Genomic DNA, 22905 nt, shown 5'->3' with positions numbered 1-22905 from the left:
AATGTGAGTATGTTGTTTCTCTGCAGCGAGCTAAATGACAGGGTGGCAGCACAGGATGACAGCGGCCCATTTGATGGATGGGTTGTTAATGAGAGGAGTGCAGGATGCTGGGAAACAAACCTCTAATGCTATCCTCACATGAGAGAACAGAACTTTTGGAAATCTCTTCTGCCTGTGGGAACTACAGCTCGAAACAACGACACAATTCAAAATTCATAAAGGACACAGAGCATTACGAGCCGAGAAACAGGAAAACAGACTTCAGTTGACTGCATTGTGCAATCTACTGAAGTCTAGTGGTGAAAATGTTCACACTTTACCTTTAAGATACTATTTTTTGTTTATTTATTTATTTTTTTCTATATCAAGTTAGTCAAACCGAGCAGTAAAATACAAATGCTAACCCTGGGTTGTGAATGGTTTTATCTTTGTTCAATGTTCTCTTTATTGTCTCTGAAATATCAAGCAAATGGAGGCGATTTACATCACTGATTGACATGTAACCTTTTATGGCTCAGTCACAGTAGCGTAAAAACAGGATGGCAGCCTATTTGCAACAAGAAAAAAAATCCGTCATTGCTCGGTGATTGCAGTGATTTTTTTTCCCGCCAGTTAGGACAATTTATCTGCAATCCGGGTCTTTCAATAGTGGACTTGCCAACTACTTGTATTCTGGTTATATTCCTATATCAAACTAGGTTGCCAAGTATCAAGTGTTATTTTGCAGTTAAACCATTGTCCTGCAGCAACTGCGTCACTATTTGTGAATTTGTGTTTCAGTTCCTTGGGGTTCTGGTTGGACTCTGAATGTAAGTAATGTAAATTTCTGCGTATGTAGATACCAGCAGAGTTTTAATAGATGCTAGCAGATTTGCAATTTTCCTCAATTTATCCCAGTTAATTGCCGTCACAAACAGATTGCACGTAATTACCAACTTGACCCCATTCAGTCCCAAACTAATAGCAGGCAGCAACATCCTTGACACACCAAAGTCGCTTTGAAGAAGGCAACTGACTACAAGAACCGGTTCCCATGTGCAAAGTAAACAAATGCAAGTTCATTGCACTGGTTTTCCCAGTGTGACTGTAATATTTTTTTTTATTATTATACCTCTGTGGCAAGCCACAGTAGGGAAAGCTAATTACAGCTTAACTTCACACCAACCCACAAGATCCTGCTGGTATTTGTTTTTTAATTACTTTGTCACAGTAGTGTATGTTTTTAAGTTTTTAATCTCTTGATTTTTTTAAAGAAATAATTTAGTAAGAATATGGCATATCATGTCTATAGCAGTGTTTCTTGCACTTAAAGTGTCTAGTTTTTGTACAAATCCTATGAAACTCATCAGTGTCGCTTCTCTTTTCCCAACAAATTCAAACCACACAGGTGGGACTAACAATAATAACATTGAATAATGGCAGATGAGAAGACTGAAGATGTTTTTTTGCCACTTATCAACAACAAGAGCTTGAGAGAAGTGCTGAAAATCCAGATCATCCAGCATAAAACACAGCATCTGTTGACATGGATTGCTGCACAGTATAGAGCAGTTCTTCTAGTCAGAGGAGCTTGCAAAGAAAAGCGTCTGGACTTCTTTAAGTTGCTTGAAGATGTTTCACCTCTCATCCAAGAAGCTTCTTCAGTTCTAAGGTCAAATGGTGGAGAGTCCCAGATTTAAACCTAGTGGGAGTATCCCCCCACAGAGGGACAAAAGGACCCCCTGATGATCCTCTAATTGCCTGAGCCAAGGTGTGAAACTGGGTGTGGGTCCCAATCAGCCAGAGTTTCGGGTGAGTTCATTGTGAAACCTGGCCCCACCTTATCATGCGATTTCGTGAGGTCAGATGACCCAGGATGTGAGTGGGCATTAAGGCGTCTGGGGAGGGAACTCAAAACTGGATTATAGATGGCAGACAGTTGGTGTCGTAAACCCCCGCCTCTGTTCAAAGATGGTCGCTCACAGTGGACATAGATGGCTTCTTTCACTCCTCTTTCAAACCATCTGTCCTCTCTGTCCAAAATGTGAACATTGGCATCCTCGAAAGAGTGACCTTTATTCTTAAGATGCAGATGGACTGCTGAGTCTTGTCCTGTGGACAACAATGAGCTCACCCAAAACCCTGGCTGGGACTCCCCACCATTTGACCTTAGAACTGAAGAAGCTTCTCGGATGAGAGGTGAAACGTCTTCAAGCAACTTAAAGAAGTCCAGACGCTTTTCTTTGCAAGCTCCTTTGACTACGATGACCTGGATGACTGAGAACCTTCACAGACAACAGTTCTTCTAGTTTATTTTTCATCATAAAGACAAAGAAATTCTAAATAAATCTGGACATGTTAGTCTAATATGTTTTTAAATAAAGCCTCAAAAGTGGACCTCTTTGTCTTTATAAGCTCTCCCTCAACCCTTCACAAATGCAGGATTGTATTAAATGTTGTTGTTTGAAACTATGAGCTAGGGAGCCACATTTGGCCACAGGCCTACCTGTTTCGGGTCCCTTTCCTCCCATGACGCTTTCAGAAATATGCTTTCATGGTTCTGGATCGGAGGCAAGAGACTAAGTGTCTCCTCTTGGTCTTGAACTGAAAAAAAATTTAATAGCCCTCATATTACAGGATAAAAACTACTTTAGCATGGTGAGAACCTGGCAGGAACTCAACACCACTAATCATATTTCGATAGAAGTGCTTATTCACTCTATTATGTTTAAGAACTCTAACTTCTTAAGTTCTGTATTGAAAGATTTATCAGTAAAATAAATTGCTGTGTGTGAAGTTTAGTTATAGATTCATAGAGTTTATTTGTACTGCCTTTTTCTTTTAATATTAAAAAAATCAATAAATAATTGGTTCAAGAAAAAAACCTCTTGTGAGTCATATTGTGTCAGTGATCTTATAATTGTGCAGATACCAGTTTCAGCACAGGCCATCTATCCACTATTGCTGGAGTTAAAAGCTACTGTTACCCTGTCTATCCTTGCATGTCTCTTACTGAATGCAACCACGGGGCCCCCTTGGGTGCTCTTACAGTCCACTAATTCACCCCTCCTCTCACTTTTCCAGTTCCTCAATAAATAGTTCGAAAAGACCATTGGCAAAGGTTTCTGGACCGAGCTGCTCTCGCTGTGTAATATAAAATCGTAAAATGTAGAGCTGTGATAAGTTTTGCCCTTTGTGCAGTGGAAAAAAATACAGTCCTAAGATCCAGTTTCAATGCTCTTAATCGGTTCCATATCTGTTTTTATGGTATTTGCTCAACGTGGCACAAAACAGCACATATGTTGAACACAGAGCAAAGGAAGGGAAAGGCTGTCGGAGGTCGGGACAGTCGGCTGTATGTTTTCATGGTGTTTGCGGCGGTAGCGTTGACAGGGGTGTCATCTGTCCTCCCACCCTTCGGCGGCCTCCTCGCTGTTGGACACAGATGCCCTTGTTGTCCAACAGAAGCCCCATAAGAAGCTCTTAACCGCTGTCTGTCAGCGATAATGTCCATTAAAAACAAATCCAAATTGTTAGTGTGCCACAGAAATGGCCCGTGTTGATTAGGGTTGGGCACTTGATCGATCATTTTCTGGAAGGACTTCATGGAAGGAGGCTGTAGCAAAAGATCAATCAGTAATTTAGGATGTAGTTGATTAATTTAATTGCAAATTTAAAACACATTTAAAGTTAAACCTGTTTGATACTTCTTTTAAACCACGGGACATCAGGCATTCCTTTGATTACAAGTGGCATCTTACCTGCCATGTGACATGTCCAGTGATAGATTATTAAGGGAACAGGACAGACACACATTAACAGACAGCTAAAGTAGGAGCACGGCAAAAGGAGGATATTTGTTTTCTCATTTTGTGGCCTGGACCTTGTATTTGCATTCCTCTACACTCCACAAAGTGTTCATTCATGCTTGCTGTCCCTCTCTGTGCTGCAATGTTACCTTCCTACACCGCTACCTTCCTTTAAGCCCCACAACACCTAAACCGCCAGGCCCAAAGGCAATTGGCTTTTTAAGTTATCCGCTTGTATTCTGCAGGATTAGATTATGAGAATTTCCTGTCTTAAATCACTGGAGACACATGAATTTTTGAGTGTTTTTTTTTTTTTTATATGCCAAGGTATAAAGAAACAGACTCTGGACAGGGATGATATTCAAAATGCTCTACAATAACCAATGATTCATCTTTCACATTTCTTTTCTTACACCAACTTCGCTGACCAACATCTCTTTCCCTCCTTCCCGGCTGATGGTGTACATAACAGCTGTCATTAATGAGTCTAAATCGGGCATGGGTTGGTCCTTCTCTACAACTGCCTGTTGGCAGGGAGAGTGACAGTAAGAGTATCTAGTTAGCATGTCAGACTTAAAGTGCTGAAAACAGGATGGCTTAAAAATTGGGTCCTAAACAAATGTCAAATTGCTTAGAACAAATACAAATAAGCTGAAGACAGTCGCATGTATATCAAGCGGTTGACAGCACTTGTGGGTTTGTGGGATTGGTGAAAAGACTATAAAGTGAATATGTAAGTGTTTGTGTGTGTGTGTGTGTGTGTGTGTGTGTGTGTGTGTGTGTGTGTGTGTGTGTGTGTGTGTGTGTGTGTGTGTGTGTGTGTGTGTGTGAGAGAGAGAGAGAGAGAGAGCCCAGGCCTGCATGCTGACTTGCATCATGTGTGACCCACATTCCTCGATGGTTGGCTCATTCACACTCTCGGCCATTTAGCAGAGCTAGGCTCGGTGCAGATGCAATACTTCAGCACTTTATGATTAACACAAGTCAGACTGACATCTGAGGAGCTGTATATTAAAACGCCAATATATGTGTCAGTGCTTATAGGCAACTTTTCATAGCCATTGGGTTCTGGGTGAAGCTTGAATCTAAATGCTTTTCTTTGCCAAATTCATCAGAAACTATCAATGCAGTGTCAATGCAGCACAGTATCGCAATATTTCACTCTCAGACAGATTGTAAATAACTGCTGTCTAATTTATCAGTGCAGACAGATTGCCAAAATGTTGCCATCAATGTGAATGATTCTTTGTTAATCAGCACAATTGGATTGGTTATATTCATGTATAATGTTAAATCTCATTTTGCAGCAAAACAATAACTGAAGTGAGGTAACTTTATCTTTTGGATAAAAACATATTTGACAATGTTGCTTTTATCACGTTTACTTTTACTGAAATACTCAATAATCTCAATCTCAATAATATCGCATCCTGATAATATCATATTGTGGGTTGTTTGAGCTCTTAGACGTCTTATAGCATGTCAAACATTTTTATGAAACAGGAAGTTGGATGGCGAGTTTCAAAACTGACTGAAATTCAGTAACATTCGGGATGTGCTCTATTTTACTTTGACATTTTTTACTTTTACTTTCTTTTCTGTTGTGTTCAGACCTCAGTGGTTCAGACAGAGAGGCCCTGCCAGGTCACGGGCCAGTGGTGCTCAGGGACTAATGAGCTTTTCAGTCACCCCTGCCAGAGACAGTACGGCAGTCAATTAGAGTTCTCAACGAGCCAACCTGAGCTGCTGCTGCTGGCGCATTAGAGAGCTTCATACATACACAGCTGCACACATGGAACATTCCACAAGCAGGTGGCAAAGAGAAAGACTGTGCGCTGAACACGCCATGCCTCGGTCAAGACCAGCTGGTGAAGGTTGGGGAGTTGCTGCGTGGGAGTATTGGGCCTCAGTGTTAAGTGGGAAGTGAGCGTACATGGTCACAGTATCTTGTCCCTCTAAGACCCTTCCTCTGCTGCTACGGTGTGCTTTAAGCTTTGCGTTCATGTCTCTCTGAAAGTTTGCCTGCACATGTCTTAGTAGCAGTTTTTAAACCCCACTGTGTGAATGTGTGACATGATGAAATAAGGACACCACCTGTGTCCTGTGTGAGCTTGCATGGGTAGGTTTTTTGTTGTCTTTAGGGGGCTCCAGTATTTTCATACTGCCCTTGTAATCCCAGACCCTACTTGTGGTTTGTCAGGGGGTAAAAATAACCAGTAGCAATACATCAGTTGGTAAGCTTCTGTTCAGGCTTAGCTTAGAATGCAATGAGTTGACTAATGTATTTTGACATTACAGTGAAACTGCAAGCAATAACAAAAATGAGTGTGAGAGTGCAGAGTGGCAGTATCGCTGTGTTTTTCCTCTTATTTTCCACTTTGATTTAACACTGAATCTAAATCAGCATCAGGGCTGCCACGATTAGTCGACTAGTCACGACTACGTCGACTATCAGAATCGTCGACGACTGATTTAATAGTCGACGCCTCGTTTGAAGCTTTGTAAGATCACAAAAGACGCCAGCTGCCGTTAAACCCCGAAGAAGAAGAAGCTGTGTCCCAGAATTCATAGCGCAGCCCAGTTCAGTTTCCAACAATGGCGGCAGCTAGTTAGGTTTAATTTTACTCTTATTATTCTTTCTGGGTCACAAAATAAACGTTTAACATATTTTCAGGCGAGAATGTAGCTGTGTAAACCTCAAATATCTGCTCAGTTTATCAAGACACCACATATTTTCAAAAGCGCTCCGACGTTTTCGGAGACGTCTGTTACCCACTAGCTCGATAGCTAGCGGGGGGCAAGGCTAACTAGAGCCGTGAGAACACCGGACTCCCGGCAGATCGTTTTCAAACCCACCGCCGTCTTTCGCTACTCAGGTTAAACATGATATGTAAGTCACTTAGATAACTTAAAAATGTTATTGTTTGGCTTTTTTTTTAGTATTTTATTTGTTCCTGAGTAAATCGGTTTGGCTGAGATTAAAGTTATAGTTTTTACACAGCTGAATAAACGTCAAGCAGACAGCTGATTATCAGAAGTGTGAGATGCTGGAGAATTTACTCCGGTGTCCTGTTATATTTTAGATAGCAAGGAGTTTATTAAACTTCACCGAAACAATCTGCAAATGTCATTAAAATTTAATAAACTATCATCTTGTCTTTATTTTTAGTTAGCACAGACCTTAAACACTTAAAGCTGTAAGCTAATGATAGTTATATAAGAGCAGATGCTGCTGGTGCAATAAGCTGTACATTTTACGTCCAATGGATGATGATCTGATTAGTCGACTAATGCAAAAATAATCGGTGACTAGTCGACTATCAAAATAATCGTTTGTGGCAGCCCTAATCAGCATGTATCTATTGTAGTATAGTACAGCCATCGAGTGTTGTAGCCTTTTTCCGCTGCTGGTATTTTTTAAAATTTATATAAAATTAGTTCATCTAAAGCTTTATGTTGTCACTTTTCAGTCATTTCAGGTGTGCCCAGAACTGCCTAAAGGAGCAACTAGTGCTATTTTTTAACGACCCCAAAATATGTGAAGAAAAGGCTTTAAATTTCAATCTGTCAATTTGATGGTGTGACCACCCTGTGTTTTAGGGTTTGTATAAGGGCTTACGATGCATTTCAACTCTACTGTTCAAAACTGTTTTCCTTTTTTTTTAACTGAACTTGGAGGTTTTCTTTTTGACTGTAAAAATGTCTTTACTGAAAGTACAGCTCCACACTTTTTTTTAATCTTTGAAACATGAGCCCCTAAAGGCGGAAATGTATATTAATGATGTGGGATCTCTTTATATTGGCTGCGTGGTGTAATGGAATGTAAAACAGAGATGAGCCAGCAAAGAAAGAAAAAATACAATGGCGAGCTGCTCAGGTGAATGATTTAACCATATACAGTAAATTGTTCTCGAAAAAGTACACCCGAGCCTTTTGCTGTTAGCCAAGAACTACCGATGACAGTCAGACAAGCTCGAGTCAGCCACTGTACCCCTCCTTTGGCATCTCTTTACCTGCTTATCTTGATATGATGTCAAATCACCATTCATCAACATAAAGTTGAGACAGCGCTTGGCTGAACACAGCCCACGCATCATCTGGAAGGCGGAGGGAATGGGATGGATTATAGGTAATCAGAGCAGGCCTCAAGACAGAGACCGAAGATGTGCAGGAAAGGAATGCAGGAGGGAGGGAGGGAGGGAGGGATGAAAGGGGGGAAAAGGGCTGTCAAGGATAATAGAGTAGCAGCATTTATCAGTCTGTGGATCTACATATGGGATGGAAGGACAGAGAACGATAGAGAGGGAGGACAGGACAGAGAGATGGATACGGGGAAAGAGGGATGGCATCTAATATGATGGGTGAGTGAGCATTGCAACACACAGGTCAGGGTTCAGCGCACTGAGCTGTTTCTCAGTTTTAACAAGCCAACGAAAACTTTGCTGCATCTCCCTGAGATTTATATATAAACGTGGTAGAAGTGTGAATACTCCAGCAGAGGATGCTTGCCATTATTCACCTGCGGATTATTTATTTATGTAATTAATCATCAAGTCCATAAAGCTTGGCCTTTTTACAGAAACATTTTTTCTGGGAGTGTTTTTACAAGTGAAAAAATGTTTAACTTCAGCAGTGAGTTAATCCTGAGCTAATGTTAGAACAACCAGAGCATCAGATTCTCACATTTGAAACCTAGAGGCTACAGATGCTCTGCTGTTTTGCTAGGACATTGAAATCATTCATCCATTTTCAGCTGAATTTGTCCACAAATTTTAATTTGATCAGCTAATCAAATGATATATGTTTTAAGCTGTAGACTAGTTGATTACACATAGAATCATTTATCTGGTGTGCTCTTTAAAAAAAAGTCAATCACAATTCCCAGAGGAACAATAGTAGTGTTTTCACATATGCTTGATAGTATTCTGTGCAGCTTACTTTGTAATTTGCAAAGAGAGAGAAAATTGGCGTCTAAACTGCTAAACTGCAATTTTTTTGCATTCAGTATTTATTGAAGTGACTTTTTTAAAGGAGAAAAAAAATCTGCATGGAAACGGTAAATCTAAATGGCTATAAAGGAAACACTAATATGGCTTCTGGCATCGCAAAACAGAAGTAATGAGTGTAGAAGAATACAGCTTTGGAGCAGAAGGATGAGATGATGATAGATTTGGTGGTTTGAGAAAAGCGAGACAGACGCACTGAGAGACGCTGCAGGAATGTGCGTGAATGAGTGGACGAGCGGAGAAGGGAGTGAGGGATGCTGAGAGTGTCAGGGGGTGTTTTCCCAGACCTCTCTGTGTCCCCTCTGCACGACCCCGTTTTATGGCTCTTTTACAGCCGTCCAGATTCTCTTCTCCAGGGCTCTGCTCACTTCGTCAACCCCATGCTCCAAGCCTCAAACAGGCTCAACTGGCCTCTAACACTGCCCCCCCTCCACACACACACACACGCACACGCACACACACACAAAACCACTCACCCATCTTTCCTGATTTCCCACTAATTCACTCCAGATCAAATATGTGATCCTTTCCCCATTTCTTCATTATTTTAAGGAAGCATCTGCAACACTCTTTTTCACACAGTCATTTATCAGAACTCGGCCCATTAACAAAGAGCAGGTGTGTCCTACATTCTGTGAACGAATATGGATGGATTACTTAATTTATACTGTTGTAATTAAAGACATGTCATCGTTAACCTTTTGTGCACTCAAATTTTTGTCTTCATCCATTTTTCCGGACATTTTTGGCTCGCTGTGATACAGTGGTGCAAAGCAGCCGAGAGCATTTATCCAAGAACTGTACTTTATTATGAAATGTAAGGTAGCTGGGCTTGGACATTTGTGTTTGGGCTACAGCCTGTCCTTACTCTGACATGTTTGAGAGAGATCATCTTGCATAAATACAGCCATAGACTGTACATAAAAGATGACCATCGCGATGTCCATTGATTTGTGGACCGCCATTCTAAAATCTCACATTTTAAAATCTGCTGTCACAAGCAATCTGACTAAAAAACCAAGGATACATGAAGTTTAAACAGTAGCACAGTGTCAGTTACAAAGTAGCCTTGCCCTAAAGGATACTGTTTAAGACTACACAGGGCCATAATTTACCAAAAGAGCATCTCTTTTTGAAGTAAGAGATCAAATGAAGCTCTGTTCTTATAGGCTTATATGCAATCTGTATTTTTGTCTCTGTGATTTTCTTTTCATTCTTTTTGTTGCTCATACCAAGGCTGCTGGCTTGTAGCTGGCTTTCAGCTCTGTATAGCTTTAGCCGCTTTCTCTTTTGTTAGTTTTTTCAAACTGAGCATGTTAACCTGGGTGGGTGATTTTAAAGTCTCTGTTAGGTCTGTTGTTACAAATGTTTCCCCTGTGTGTTACTTTGGTCTTCTTCACTTATTCTGAGGAACTTGCTAACAGCCACAGTCACCCAACATTAGCATTAGGCTGTGAATATGCATGCAACTGCTTGCCTGCACTGGTGTTTTTGCATGTTACTCATGCATAAAATGGACCATCTTCACTTGCAAGCCTGACTAGCTGGTCTGGGTCAAGAAGAGTTGAATTGGCGAATTCCAGCCCCTGGTCAGTCGATCGATGTAGAAACAATAAATCTGACAAGGATTGATTTCCACATATTAGTATTTCTCCTTTTGATACTTCACTCATAGGGATATGCCTTTTAAAATACAGATATTTTGGGTGTGTTTTGAGGCTGTGCTTCGGTAACCAGTGTGAAGCATTTAGCTTTTTCCACCTTCCTTTTGAGTCTTTTCTGTGTTTTCCCACCTTACCTTTGCACTGGAAATAATTTATGACATTTCCTTTACTGAAAGCTCCTCATCTCACAGTTGAACCTGGATCTGGAACAGTTGATGAACATAGCTCTCAGAGTTTTCCTTTAAATGCCTTAAGATTCGTATATTGATAAATCTATGTGCTCAAAGCCTAATTTGATCCAGCACAGACCAATGGACCGTGCAGCCCACTACACGGTGCATGTGTATGTGGGCGTACATGTCAAAATCCACTTTTATTTATCCCTGCCATTTTTCAGACTGAACAGAGAATTCCCAGTGCGCCATTTTAAGTTATAGTCTGCTCGTTTTGGCCTCATGAAGTCTGCTATGGCCACCGATCCAGTCACACTCAGGGGAGGATTGCCAAAGAGCGGGAACCTAGCTATTGGCCGAATTGTACGCATTTCAATTCATGCAAAGTTTAAAACAAGGTCCAGGTACAGGCTGGTTTTTCTCCGGCAGTAACCTTTGAGCACTGTACAGTAGAATGGAAACAAAACTTTTCCTCACAAGCCCGTAAGTTCTCCCAAGTGACCTTCATTGTACAGTAACACCCGAAGCCAGACGCTGCTCTGCTCTCACATTTAATAAGGTGCAAAGTAGTAGGGAGAGGTTTCTGGAAAATAGTAAATTATGCTAACAAGGGGACTTCATCCTGTTATCCTGCCTTAAATCACTGTAGGCTGTGTAAATACACCCTTAGTCCTGCTCTGGGAGTGCAATTCCACCTCCACAAACAAAAAACTCTGGGAACAAACCAACAAATAAATACACCTCAGTGGGGAGATAATTCATCACAAACCAGGGAGGGGGGATCCTGTAGCTGAGCTACATGTTGTATAGGACTACATGTGGTTTAGAGCATTTCTTACATATTGGACATGTAAAGTAAGTACAGACACGCATCTATGTGCACTTAAACACATGCACGTGTGCAGCCTTTGCTCCAACACAGGATATAAGTATAATGTTACCAAACACGTTCAAGTTTTAATACTTGCAGGGGTGCCACATACATACATGCACGAACACACACACACAGCGAGTGAAGTACATTTAGGATGGTGGGAATAGTGCACATGGGAAGTAAATGAATCAGTAAACAGTGTTGGTCAAGTTACTTGAAAAAAGTAATCAGTAACTAATTACTGATTACTTCCCCCAAAAAGTAATCCCGTTACTTTACTGATTACTTATTTTCAAAAGTAATTAATTACTTAGTTACTTAGTTACTTTTTAAAAACATGATTTACAACCTGAAGAGGTTATAAAGCGATAGATCTTTCAGCCCAATTCTACTTTTTCTACATAATCCATCATACAAAATGTAATCAAATGGAAAAGTCTCTTTTTAAAACTTGTATTAGTTTTAATCTTTTAACTTTATGCATCAAGCAAAAATTGAATTATATGCAACATTCTCTGACTGGAAGACATTTGTTTAATATTTAAACCTATTTTCTGCACATTCCAGCACATAAAATAAAATATTTTTTGTGTTTACACTCACTCTTTCAAATAGATGCAAGTAAAACACAGCAGAAAATAAATAAAATCAAAGACTAGCGGTCCTTTTGCTCTATTTTCACCTGTAAAGCAGGAGTGGGTAGGCGGAGGTTTACCCTGGTGAGGTGTGCCGCAGCGGTCAGTGGAACAATCCGCGAGTTTCTCTGTGAATTTCTCATTACGTCGTAGCGCACTCGGTGCTTGCTTGGAAGTTTAGGGGGGGGTTTTCACTGTAAAAAGACGTTTTCTTCCCACGCACAACGGACATTAATGCTTTTGTCACTTTTTATGGAATCAAACTCAAAATAAGGTCAGTACTTCCACGCTTTAAACGCTGCACGCTCATACTCTCTCCCGCACTCGATATATGATCCACTGTTGATCTGCACACAGCTGTTGCCAAGACCATCGCACTTGCTTACGTCACTGTCATGAGACATTCTCGCAAAAAATCACGGTTTTAGTAACGCAGTAACGCAGCGTTCCTACGGGAAAGTAACGGTAATCTAATTACCGTTTTTGCAATAGTAATCCCTTACTTTACTCGTTACTTGAAAAAAGTAATCTGATTACAGTAACACGTTACAAGTAACGCGTTACTGCCCATCTCTGTCAGTAAATGGGAGAAGGGGTGATGTACAAGGATGGCAGTGTTCGGGGTTTAGGCCGACTTAATTTATCAGTTTTCAACAATTGTACTCTTTAGAAGTCTAAAGTAGGTTCATGGCCCTCCGTGTCCTGTCATGTTAATTATGTTACTTTCTGTATTTAGACCATGTCTCTTTCTGACACACTCAGACTCTAATCCTCTCTGTCTCATGCTCCCACCCTCTCTCATTCTTTATCTCATCCTTTTCTCTTGCTCAGTCTTCTCTAACCGGTGAACTGTCGCTGACCTCCACGCTCATGTCAGTGATTGATGTTGCTCTCCTGTACAGCTCCTCATCCCATTCAGAAAAAAAAATCCTGATCTTAATGGAGATGCAGTTTTCTCCACACCTGCTGAGAGATACATGAGGGAAAAGAATACCGCGAGTACACAGTTACCATTACGTATCATTATTTGTTCTATAGATGATTCCAAATCATTTTTGGATTCAGTTTGCCTGAATTTACATTTCCCAATCCTTCACTTGCCCTGGTCTTTGCCTATACTCTTTGTCTTTTCCTTGACCATTGTTGATGTTAAAGAATACCAGACCACCTGTTGGCTAGACTTCAAACATGGAGACAGAGGCTGCCAATAGGTAGACACGCATGCACACACTTAAAAACAAACATATGGTATGGAGACTTTTCCCATGATCCTGTTACCCGCGAACCTGAAGTCCAGCATCTGTCTCCACAGTCATTTATTCTTTCTTTTAATGTCCATGTATAAAAAGTGTATTTGTGTATGGATTAATAAAGGCTGTTGGTATGTCATTCATGCACATGCAATGACTGTATTAACGACTGGAGGTCTTCAATTAATAGGGTTTCTTTTCAATCGCTTACACACACACACACACACACACACACACACACACACACACACACACACACACACACACACACACACACACACATATCGTAAAAAAGCAGGTGACAATAGTTAACTAGCAAAATTAATTAGTTTGCACGCCAATAGCATTCAATTGTTTTTTCAACTTAAGTGTAGGAGGAGTTGGAAAAATGGAAATTTCCCAAGCATCCACAGGTACCTGTCACCTGCTAAAACACTCTGGCCCTGAGAAGATCTGGAGCTTTCACATGAGGGACGAGATGCCCCAGGGCCTGAAAAACAGAATTCTTTCACATTTTGTCTCGATGACCCCGGCTAACCTGCTCTAAGCACTCCCTCCAGCAAGCCAGTTGCATCTTTCACCCACCAAGACTGCATGTCACAGTCAGCAAAGAATCTATGAATAAGGACTGCCTGTGTGTGTGTGTGTGTGTGTGTGTGTGTGTGTGTGTGTGTGTGTGTGTGTGTGTGTGTGTGTGTGTGTGTGTGTGAATGGGGACTTTTTGTTTTGTGGGATTGACGTATCCCGAGGGAGAGGACAGAGATAGACAAAATAGACTTTGGCACTACTTGATAAATTGTGGGAAACGGAAAGATCGAGGGAATGACAAAATTAAACTCTTGGTTCTTGTGCCAGGGTTAGGGGAAGTTACTTCTAACTTACTTACTAATTAATTGGTAAAAGTTTAGTGTCAAGTGAAACTAATTACATAAATATACCCTTTTTCCTAATTGCGTCACCACATTGCACTTCAGCGTGCTGCTTTCCACATTTGTGCAAACTTTTGGGAAGAAAAGCAGGTGGATGGAAACACTTTCACTGTTGTGTTATTGTTAGAAGACAAGAGACCATTCAGAATAAATAGTGATATAATAAACTGGATACTGATGAGCACTTGGAATCCGAACTGGTCTCACCATTTCGTCTGTCAAAGGTTGAAAAGGTGTAGTTATAACTGTCTCGAAGATTCATTGGAATATAATAGCCTTGTCCGTCCTGCCACGACGTCCTCAGATGTCCAAAATTCACTTAATAAGCTGATGGTCGCAAGTGATTTAAACTATTTGTGCAGCTGCACAACTTGAAGGTGACCCAGAAGGTTTTACAGGAAGAGCAAATGGCTTTTACAGCGTAATGGAAAGACAGCAAGAAGGCGAACAAGGACATTTTTGCTCTCAGAGGTGGATACGTGGCTTGCCAAATTATGAACGTGCACGCACGCAGAGTATCGACATGCAGTAGGCACACAGTGACATATGGACCCTACTGACAGTGTGGAATTGTGTGCGTACAGCCACGTAACCTCCACCGCCATCCCTCACTCCTTCCATCTTTCAGCATCTGTCACCGCCAGAGGATTATACAGAGGGATGCCTTACACTGCTGTTGCAAAAAAGGAAAAGAAAAAAAGTCGCCTGGAAAAGCTTTATTTTAAGCAAAAGCCCCACAATTTATCTCCCTTCGTCTTTCACCTCATTTTTTGCTGCTTCATTCTTTCCTGTTTGGTTTTCTCTCTGTTATTGTAGGTCTTTACCTTACAATATAAAGCGCTTTGAGGCTGTGATTTGGCACTATACAAAAAAAAAATTAAAATTGAGTTGACTTTTTCTGTTTCTCCACACGTTTCCCTGTCCCCGCTACCTATAATACTCCGTAGGTAGTGGAGAATTATTAAATTTAAATGGTTTACTTGCACTGTGTTGGTATTACCAATGTGTGTGTTTTAGTGATAATATTGAGGCTTTTTTTTGGGCCAGTTCTACTTTTTAAATGTTTGTATTTTAGGCCAGTAAGCCCATCATGCAGGCTGCACTCAGTACATTGCAACTAAATTAGTTAATAAAGAGACAACATGCAACGTGCCAATCGATGACCTGTTTGTTCATTGACTTTCTCTCTCTCTCTAAGATCTCTGACATGTGTTCCTCTCCCGGGGTGCCTGCATAGCTTCTAGTTTCTCATGTTTGGTTTTTAGTGCTGCGACGTTGTCTTCACCTCCCACTCACTGAACTCGGCCTATTTAAAAACCTTAAGGGAAGATTTATATATCGCTCGTGTAATCTGTAAAAATTGTCTCGGAGCAGTAAATCAAAGGTTCTCCTGTGCGTTAGTAAGAAATCATATCCGACCCCGAGGTGCCATTTCACAGGCGGAACAGACAAGTCTCTGCGTATATCCCTCTCTGGCTTTCACACACAGCTTTCTCGTACGTGTTCCTCACAAATTTCACTTTTCCCTATTGCTCGTGTAATTGTTCATCTATAAAATGCGCACACTAGCCAATATACGTGAAATTTGTCAGCCTTTCTGTGTTTAATATTTGTAAGTGTGGCACCTTTAGAGTTGATGTAGCATTTGGACAAAAAGCAAAGTACGGCACTTCTCATTCTAGACATCTCACCTCAACACACACACAGGAATGCAAGGCAGAGAAGAAGAGCTCTATGTGTGTGATTGAAGTTGTCCTGCTGCTCTGGGCTGTGATATGAGGGGCAGATAACAGCCCTGCTAGATGAAAGCTTTGAAATGTCTTTATCTCCTGTGCTTGTACTTAGTCTACAAGTCTTTGTTCCTATTTTCCTCTCCAGCAGTGTGCTGAAAATTTTTGTCGTGACTCTCATGTGAATAAATGGCATGGTGTTATGTCTTTTCTGTCATGCTTTGACCTCTCGATGATAGCACTTTAGTGATTTTTTTTTTGGTTATTGCTAGTCAGTGTTGCAGTTATGGCATTATATAAGCTTTCCATTTAAGACTGACAATCAAACATAAAGAAGCAGTAAGTAAGAGGTTTCACCATCTACTATAAAGTAGCTTAAGCTTAAGTACAAGTTTGCTCTCCACAAGGTCTTTAAAGGAAACGTTTGACCTCTGCTTTAAAGCCCTGACCTGGACTAAAGCAGCCGGACATGTGAGAGAAGTTCTGTCACGGCTGGTGGTCCTGCACTTATATGGAAGCTCCCCCATTAATGTTTAGAAACCTACTAAAACCCTTTCAACCGACTTCATTCACAACTTGACTGACTCTTCTCTCATCTTCATTCAGCCCCCTGGCTGCATGCTCTCTTGCTTTTCCTCACCACCAAACATGTTGGCCTGAGAGAGGGAGAGAGAGATCCGGTGACGATTATCCTTTAATTAATTGGACACAGTTTCTTCATTCAAGTTCTCAGAGGGCTTGTTTTTCTGCCTCCTTGCAACCAGATGCTTGCTGAGCAGAGCCAGCTGCACAGAAAAGAACTCATTTCCTCATCTGCTTTGTCCAGCCAAATGATGCTGTAAGTGGCCCGTGCTTGAACTTGTTACACGCTTCAATAGATCCTAACGTTCAGTCTGTATTCTTTTAAGAACTTTAGGATGACCCAACCTAGTAATGTAATTGTGATGATACAGTATTTTGGCACGAATCAGGGCTTGTCTTTCTGATTCTGATTAAATAAAGGTCTGCTGAATGGATTTGCGACACGGGTACAGTGCTGTAGGTCTTGATAGCCAAATAATGAAGTATGTTTTTAGTGTGACTCAGTGTAGTTCAGTTTTCATATGTTATAAGTAATAATTATACAATAATATAAAACAATAACTAGTGAATTGTGGCACTGACCATACACTCTCATGCCACATTTGTGCACAAACCCACTGACAGTAGCTTGCTCAGCATGCTGAGATGAAAGGCCTGACCTCTGTGGCTGTGTTCAAACCTCTGCTTATCTGCTTCCTTATAATCCCTCTAGACGTACCTCGGAGGTAATCAGGCTCTAAAGTCTTGGACTGGTTGAGGTAAGGAAGCAAAAGCTGGAGAGTAAGCATGTGTGTTAATCTTCGTAGCCATCTTTGCTCACAATGAACCTTAAGATAAAGCGTTGTCTCGCCACATCTGTCCTAGGGAAATGCTTTAATGACCCTCTACAGGAGTAGGGAGGATCGGGAGTATGGATAGAAGTGTTGACCTTTTTTCTATAACTTAAAAATGAAAGATAGTATTCAGAAAAGCTTGTGTCTTAAACATTTACACTGAGAAAAAGAGAAGTCTGGAAGGAAAATGTAAGAGAGCAACTGTGTAGCTGTTTCATGCCCCTAAGAAAGAGAAATTATGTTTTTAGGATTCCCACTCGGTTCTTGTTAACTGAGCACAGGGATTTCTTCAAATATACCACAAACATTCACATTCACTTGGACTCAAGGATGAACTGGTTAGATTTTGAGGGGTCAAAAATCTTGTTTTGTGCCACAAATAAAAAATTCCCAGGCAAAATTTCACAGATAGGATGGCAATCTGTATTGATGGTGTGGTATATCCATAAGGTCAAAGGTAAACTTGATTGTTACATGTTCACATTCTTCAGAAACATTTTCTGATGGTTTGGTCTGGATGCTGACCACCTTGAAAGTATTAGTATTTGTATCTTCTTTACAGCAGCATTTAGTTTTGAACCTTCACTTTATAGAAAATAACTCTAAATACCAATTTTATTGAGTTCCTTCAAAGTCTCACATTTCATATGTTTATGAACAGAAACAAATACTCCAACCTGACTGCCCAGTATACAGCCACAGGTTGCTAGTTCTAGATTAATTTACCAAGGACAAACAAATTGCTGTCTACTTCCTCTTTCTTTACCTCCATTCTTTTTATTATATTGACCTATCACACACTCCCTCACATCGGCCCCGTTTCTCTACATGTGAAAATTTTGCTTTCCAAACTCCAGACAGATGTTTCACCTAAACTGAGATTTGCTATGCGCTCCGTTGTGCTTCCACTACAATATCATTCATTCTTGCTTCAGTTGGATGGAGAAGGCAAATGGAAGAAAAGGATGAGAGGGAGAGGCAGGCCACCCTGTCTCTCTAGCCAAAGCAAATAACGTGGTTCAGGTGTGCTTAGATTTGGCCCTTGAACCATGTTGCATGATAACCTCAGTCCTCCGTTTGGTTTTTGAGTTGTAGCTTAGATCCATCAACATCCTTTCCAGCAAGAATGTAAAGCTGCTGCTCCTTTTCTTCTCTCGGTAATGTACATTCTTCCTTGACGTAAGTAAAAGATATGCCACGGGCTTTTAGTTATGTATGTTTTGATGTAGGAGTTGCAGTTTTTTTGATGTGTGATTCTTGGATCAAAGAAACATCTCTACTCATTTTGAAGAGTTTTTGGTGAAAGGATTACATGAATATTCATCAAAAATAATAGATCCTTGCTGTCAGGACTTGGAGAAGAGAAGTGGATGAGCATAATGCATGCTCTCCAAACTTGTTATGCTGTAAAAGGAGTGTTTGGGAGCCAAGAGAAGTCCTGAAACAGGACTGAAACTAACACATATGTGCAGTAAATGTTCACAGACACAACTCCTCTTCATGCCACAAACATCAGTATTCAGCCTAACAGGCTGATATCATTATTGTTTTCCACAGATGAAAGGACCTGTGGTTTCTGTACTCATTCTCTTCTTGCTTGACCTTTAATATTATTGTGCATTATCAGTCAAAAGAGTAAGACAGTAATGTAGTGTGTAGGGAACCAAATAGCTCTTTGGGAATAAGCACCTTCAAACACCACCCGCTCTGTCCTTGCCCATCTGTCCGAGGTTGACCTATTAGGAGTGACCTTTCGACTGCCTGGATGCACGGATGCAGTCGGCTGTTTTATTAGAAGGTATCAATGTCAGAATCTCATGCAAACAGCCTCACAAGCAGCTATCAAATGTCCACTTTGATGAAGACTTTGGACCCGGTTATGTGCTTTCTCCTTCAGTCTGCTCCAGCTTGCCTTTGTTATGAAGGGCCGTTAGCATTCTGCATTCAATAGGCCCCTTTGTCTTGCATGAATGTGTGCATTAGTGTGTTTTATAGAATGAAACATTGTCATTTGCACAGTATGCTTGTGACCCAGGAAATAGAAAATCACTTTGGTGGCTGTCTTAAGGATAATGCATAATGCAAGGATATGTGTGATTCAGCAGTGTAAATAAGAGCGGGTGGCAGTTCTTTCACTGTTCAAAGTGTGGTTAGGTTTTGTGTTTGTAGTTAGTGTTGGTAGATTATATATTTGTTAAACTAGAGCACATATAAGAGTGTGGGTAAAGTAATTGTACGTCACTGAGAGTTTGCCTGTAACCAATCATTTATTATCCGTAAGGTTCCAGTTGGCTCACAGATGGAGGCCACAGTGAGACGCTTCTCAGTCCTAACTTGCCACATATGGATGCTTATATGGGACACCATGGCATTACCTTTAAACCTGCCTTGTACTGCTAAGTGTCATTTTTCAACGTGCATCAATTATATTATATTCTGAGCTATACTGTGATATTTTCCCAAACCTAACCAGTCATTAACCTTACTAGCAACCTCTAAATGTTGGCTTTATCACCATAAAAAAATTTATCAGTGTAAAAAGATATCTTGTGCATGTAGTCCATCTCACAGAAGGAAAGCATGTAAAAGCATACAAGGCATAAACAGAGTTTGTACAATTCTAATGAGCTTGAAAGTCAATATTTGATACAGCCACATTTATTCGTCAACAAAACCTGAACTCTGAACTTTGTTTCACTCTTTGTCAAGATGATCCCACACTGCCTCAGTAATGTTGAGGTTCAGGCTCCGAGGAGGCCATGGTGTTTTTTTCTAACCAGGTATGCTTTTACTGGATTGGGAGTGTGTTAAGGGCCATTGCAAAGCTCTCACCCCAACCGGTCGCAGCAGATGGCCCCGCCCCTCCCTGAGCCTGGTTCTGCCGGAGGTTTCTTCCTGTTAAAAGGGAGTTTTTCCTTCCCACTGTCGCCAAAGTGCTTGCTCATAGGGGGTCATATGATTGTTGGGTTTTTCTCTGTATCTATGAAGCGCCTTGAGGCGACTTTTGTTGTGATTTGGCGCTATATAAATAAAATTGAATTGAATTGAATTGAATTGAATAATAAAGATGGTACAATACTACAGATAATTCAACTAAATTTTCAATTCAATTCAATTTTATTTATATAGCGCCAAATCACAACAGCAGTCACCTCAAGGTGCCTTATAATGTAAGCTAGACCCTACAATAAAACATACAGAGAAAAGGATGAGAGAAAGAAGATAAAACTGCACCAATCAAATGATCCATTATTAGCAAGTACTTGGTGACAGTGTGAAGGAAGAAACTTCAGGGAGATGAAGCCATCTGCGTGACCTGAGATTACCTGATCTCAGTACGTGCCATCTGGAAAGAACAAAATGATCCAGATACAATCGTCTTATAACCTGCCGTTTAGACAGAGTCTGCTAGTCTGAAATCACTGTGACTGGGGTTGGTTAGTGGTTTAGCTTTACTGTCTGTTTTTGTGGGCTCCCGTCTTTGTCACAACATAACAGACTGTTACTAGTGGAAAAGAAATAATTAGTAACACCAAGTGTAATGACTGTAATAAATATCTGTCTGGACCCCAATAAGGGTAGTATTGGCATAGATATGGTGGTGTTGGCAGTTGCAGTTATGTAGAAGTATCTAAATGGTTCCTCCATCTGTGTTTAATATAAACTGGAGACACACCAGTAACAGACAATGAAGAAGAGGCTAAAGAACAGATTGTTCGGACGGGGTGAGTGGACAGACTGGGGTTCTTGGAATCTGATGATCCATTAGGTGGACCATCAGCTTAATGCAATTAGTTAAGATGACATCACAAAAACTGCATTCAGCAACATCAGTCTCCAGTCGTGCCGTCACCAGCCTGTGTGTGTGCTGGTAAAGAAGGCCCATTGTTTTGTTTCATTATGAATTACCCCTCCACCTCCCAGATGTGAAACACCATCTTGTTTTTGTACATTCTTCTTGTGTCTAGAAGAAACAGAAACCCCAGATCGACAATTAATAACAAGCTTGCATTGCCAAGAAAAAGATGGAAGGGGGGGGGGGGATAAACAGACAGATAATGCAAGGGGTGTGCGATTCATCTTATATTTGCACCTTGTATGTGCGCTCAGGGCGGCAGCAGGCAGAGTGAAAATGACAGAGGCTTTATTTGAAGGCAGCTGAATGCTTGAGCTATTAGTCGAGTGAAGGCCGTAAAAGAAGGAATTTTTTGCGCTGTGCAGTTGGATCCCAGCCTGGGAAGTTTTCATCAGGCTGGGAGGTGTAATGACAATGACGGGGTTCCCCCCAAGGGAAAACAGAGAGGAGGAGTGATGGGGAAGATGTGAAGAGGAGCAGAATAATGGCTCCGTGTGTAGAGAGAGGTTGGACATAGTTAAGCAACAGCCTGTCAGATTTGGTTTGAGTTTATGCAAAAGAAGAATAGTTTATGGGATGAGAGAAGAGGATCATCTAAACTTTCTTACAACAGGATGCCAAAAAAACAAAACAAAACAACAAGTAAAAAAAAAAAGACCCACTAAGACAGTTTTAGATGGGAAGGAATCAGGTGATACTTCCTTTGCAACACTTACCAAAGTAGCAGCAGGAAGTGGTAAGAGGAAGCAGCAGGATGGCAGTAACAGTTTCACTGGCCCCTGGCTCAGAGGCTCACTGACCAAACAAAGGATGCTAGAAGTATCTAGATATTGCTGGATGAACTCTTTTCTTTGTATTTGCTTTTTTATTGGTTGTCTTTGGTTTTATCATACGCAAATCAAATAAAAAAGCTCAGTTTTCACAAGCTGACCAACATTTTTGGTGCCTTGTGTCATACCCGTTGCATCTCCCCGTACTACTCTCAGGAGGTTCAGAGCACAAGCAACACGGGGAGGTAATGGAGAGCCAAAGTTATCTTGTGTAGAAGAGATAATTATCTTGTAAATCATGCCTGACCTGCCTGAATACATTGTTAAGAAAAACTGTATTTTGGATGTTGGACTGGAGCCTGGTGAAAGCGCAATGCTGCCAACTCCATAAAACATCACTTTGAACCTGTTTTAATGGTTATTACCGATGGTAGATGCACACTGATCCGGGCCAAAAGTTGTTTGCAAAAAGAAACTAAGATGATAAATATAAATTTATGCAAAAACAACCCCAAAAACATACAGCAATATGCAGTGTATACTCCTAGAATAGCAGACGGAGGGTAGAACTTAGCCAAATTAGCCACATGCCAACCAGAACAACTGCCTGCGGGAGGAGTAAAGGGAAAGAGCGAGAGGGAGAAAGCGTGCAGAGGGCGGAGGTAAAGTGAACTTTCCAGCTGTTACCATATCATGTTTGACATCAGTCTCTTGTCCTCCACCCACCAAAGGGCCCTCGGATCAACACACACCACCAACAGACACACACGCTTAGATTTATTAGCTCTGAATAGCCTCAAGGCTTCTTTTCTTAA

At 40.9% G+C, this 22905-nt stretch overlaps 1 protein-coding gene across 3 annotated transcripts in view; it reads left to right on the top strand.

Moving 5' to 3' along the window:
* Positions 1-22905, top strand: part of LOC308399559 (inactive tyrosine-protein kinase transmembrane receptor ROR1-like) — a 146224-nt gene that overhangs the window by 35213 nt on the left and 88106 nt on the right. Inside the window, exon 1 of one of the 3 annotated variants that reach the window (XM_080886897.1) lies at positions 8066-8149. The exons of the other annotated variants lie outside the window; for them this stretch is intronic. Coding sequence (XP_080743023.1) covers positions 8131-8149 — 19 coding nt within the window. The 5' untranslated portion in view covers positions 8066-8130. Of the gene's footprint in view, positions 1-8065; positions 8150-22905 lie in introns of those variants that run through there. 3 annotated transcript variants of the gene reach the window in all.

The sequence above is a fragment of the Rhamphochromis sp. 'chilingali' genome (genome assembly GCF_963969265.1).
Source record: "Rhamphochromis sp. 'chilingali' genome assembly, chromosome: 7".
NCBI classification, from domain to species: domain Eukaryota; kingdom Metazoa; phylum Chordata; class Actinopteri; order Cichliformes; family Cichlidae; genus Rhamphochromis; species Rhamphochromis sp. 'chilingali'.
The sequence above is the reverse complement of the archived record's forward strand: the minus strand, read 5'-3'. Positions and strand labels throughout refer to the sequence as shown.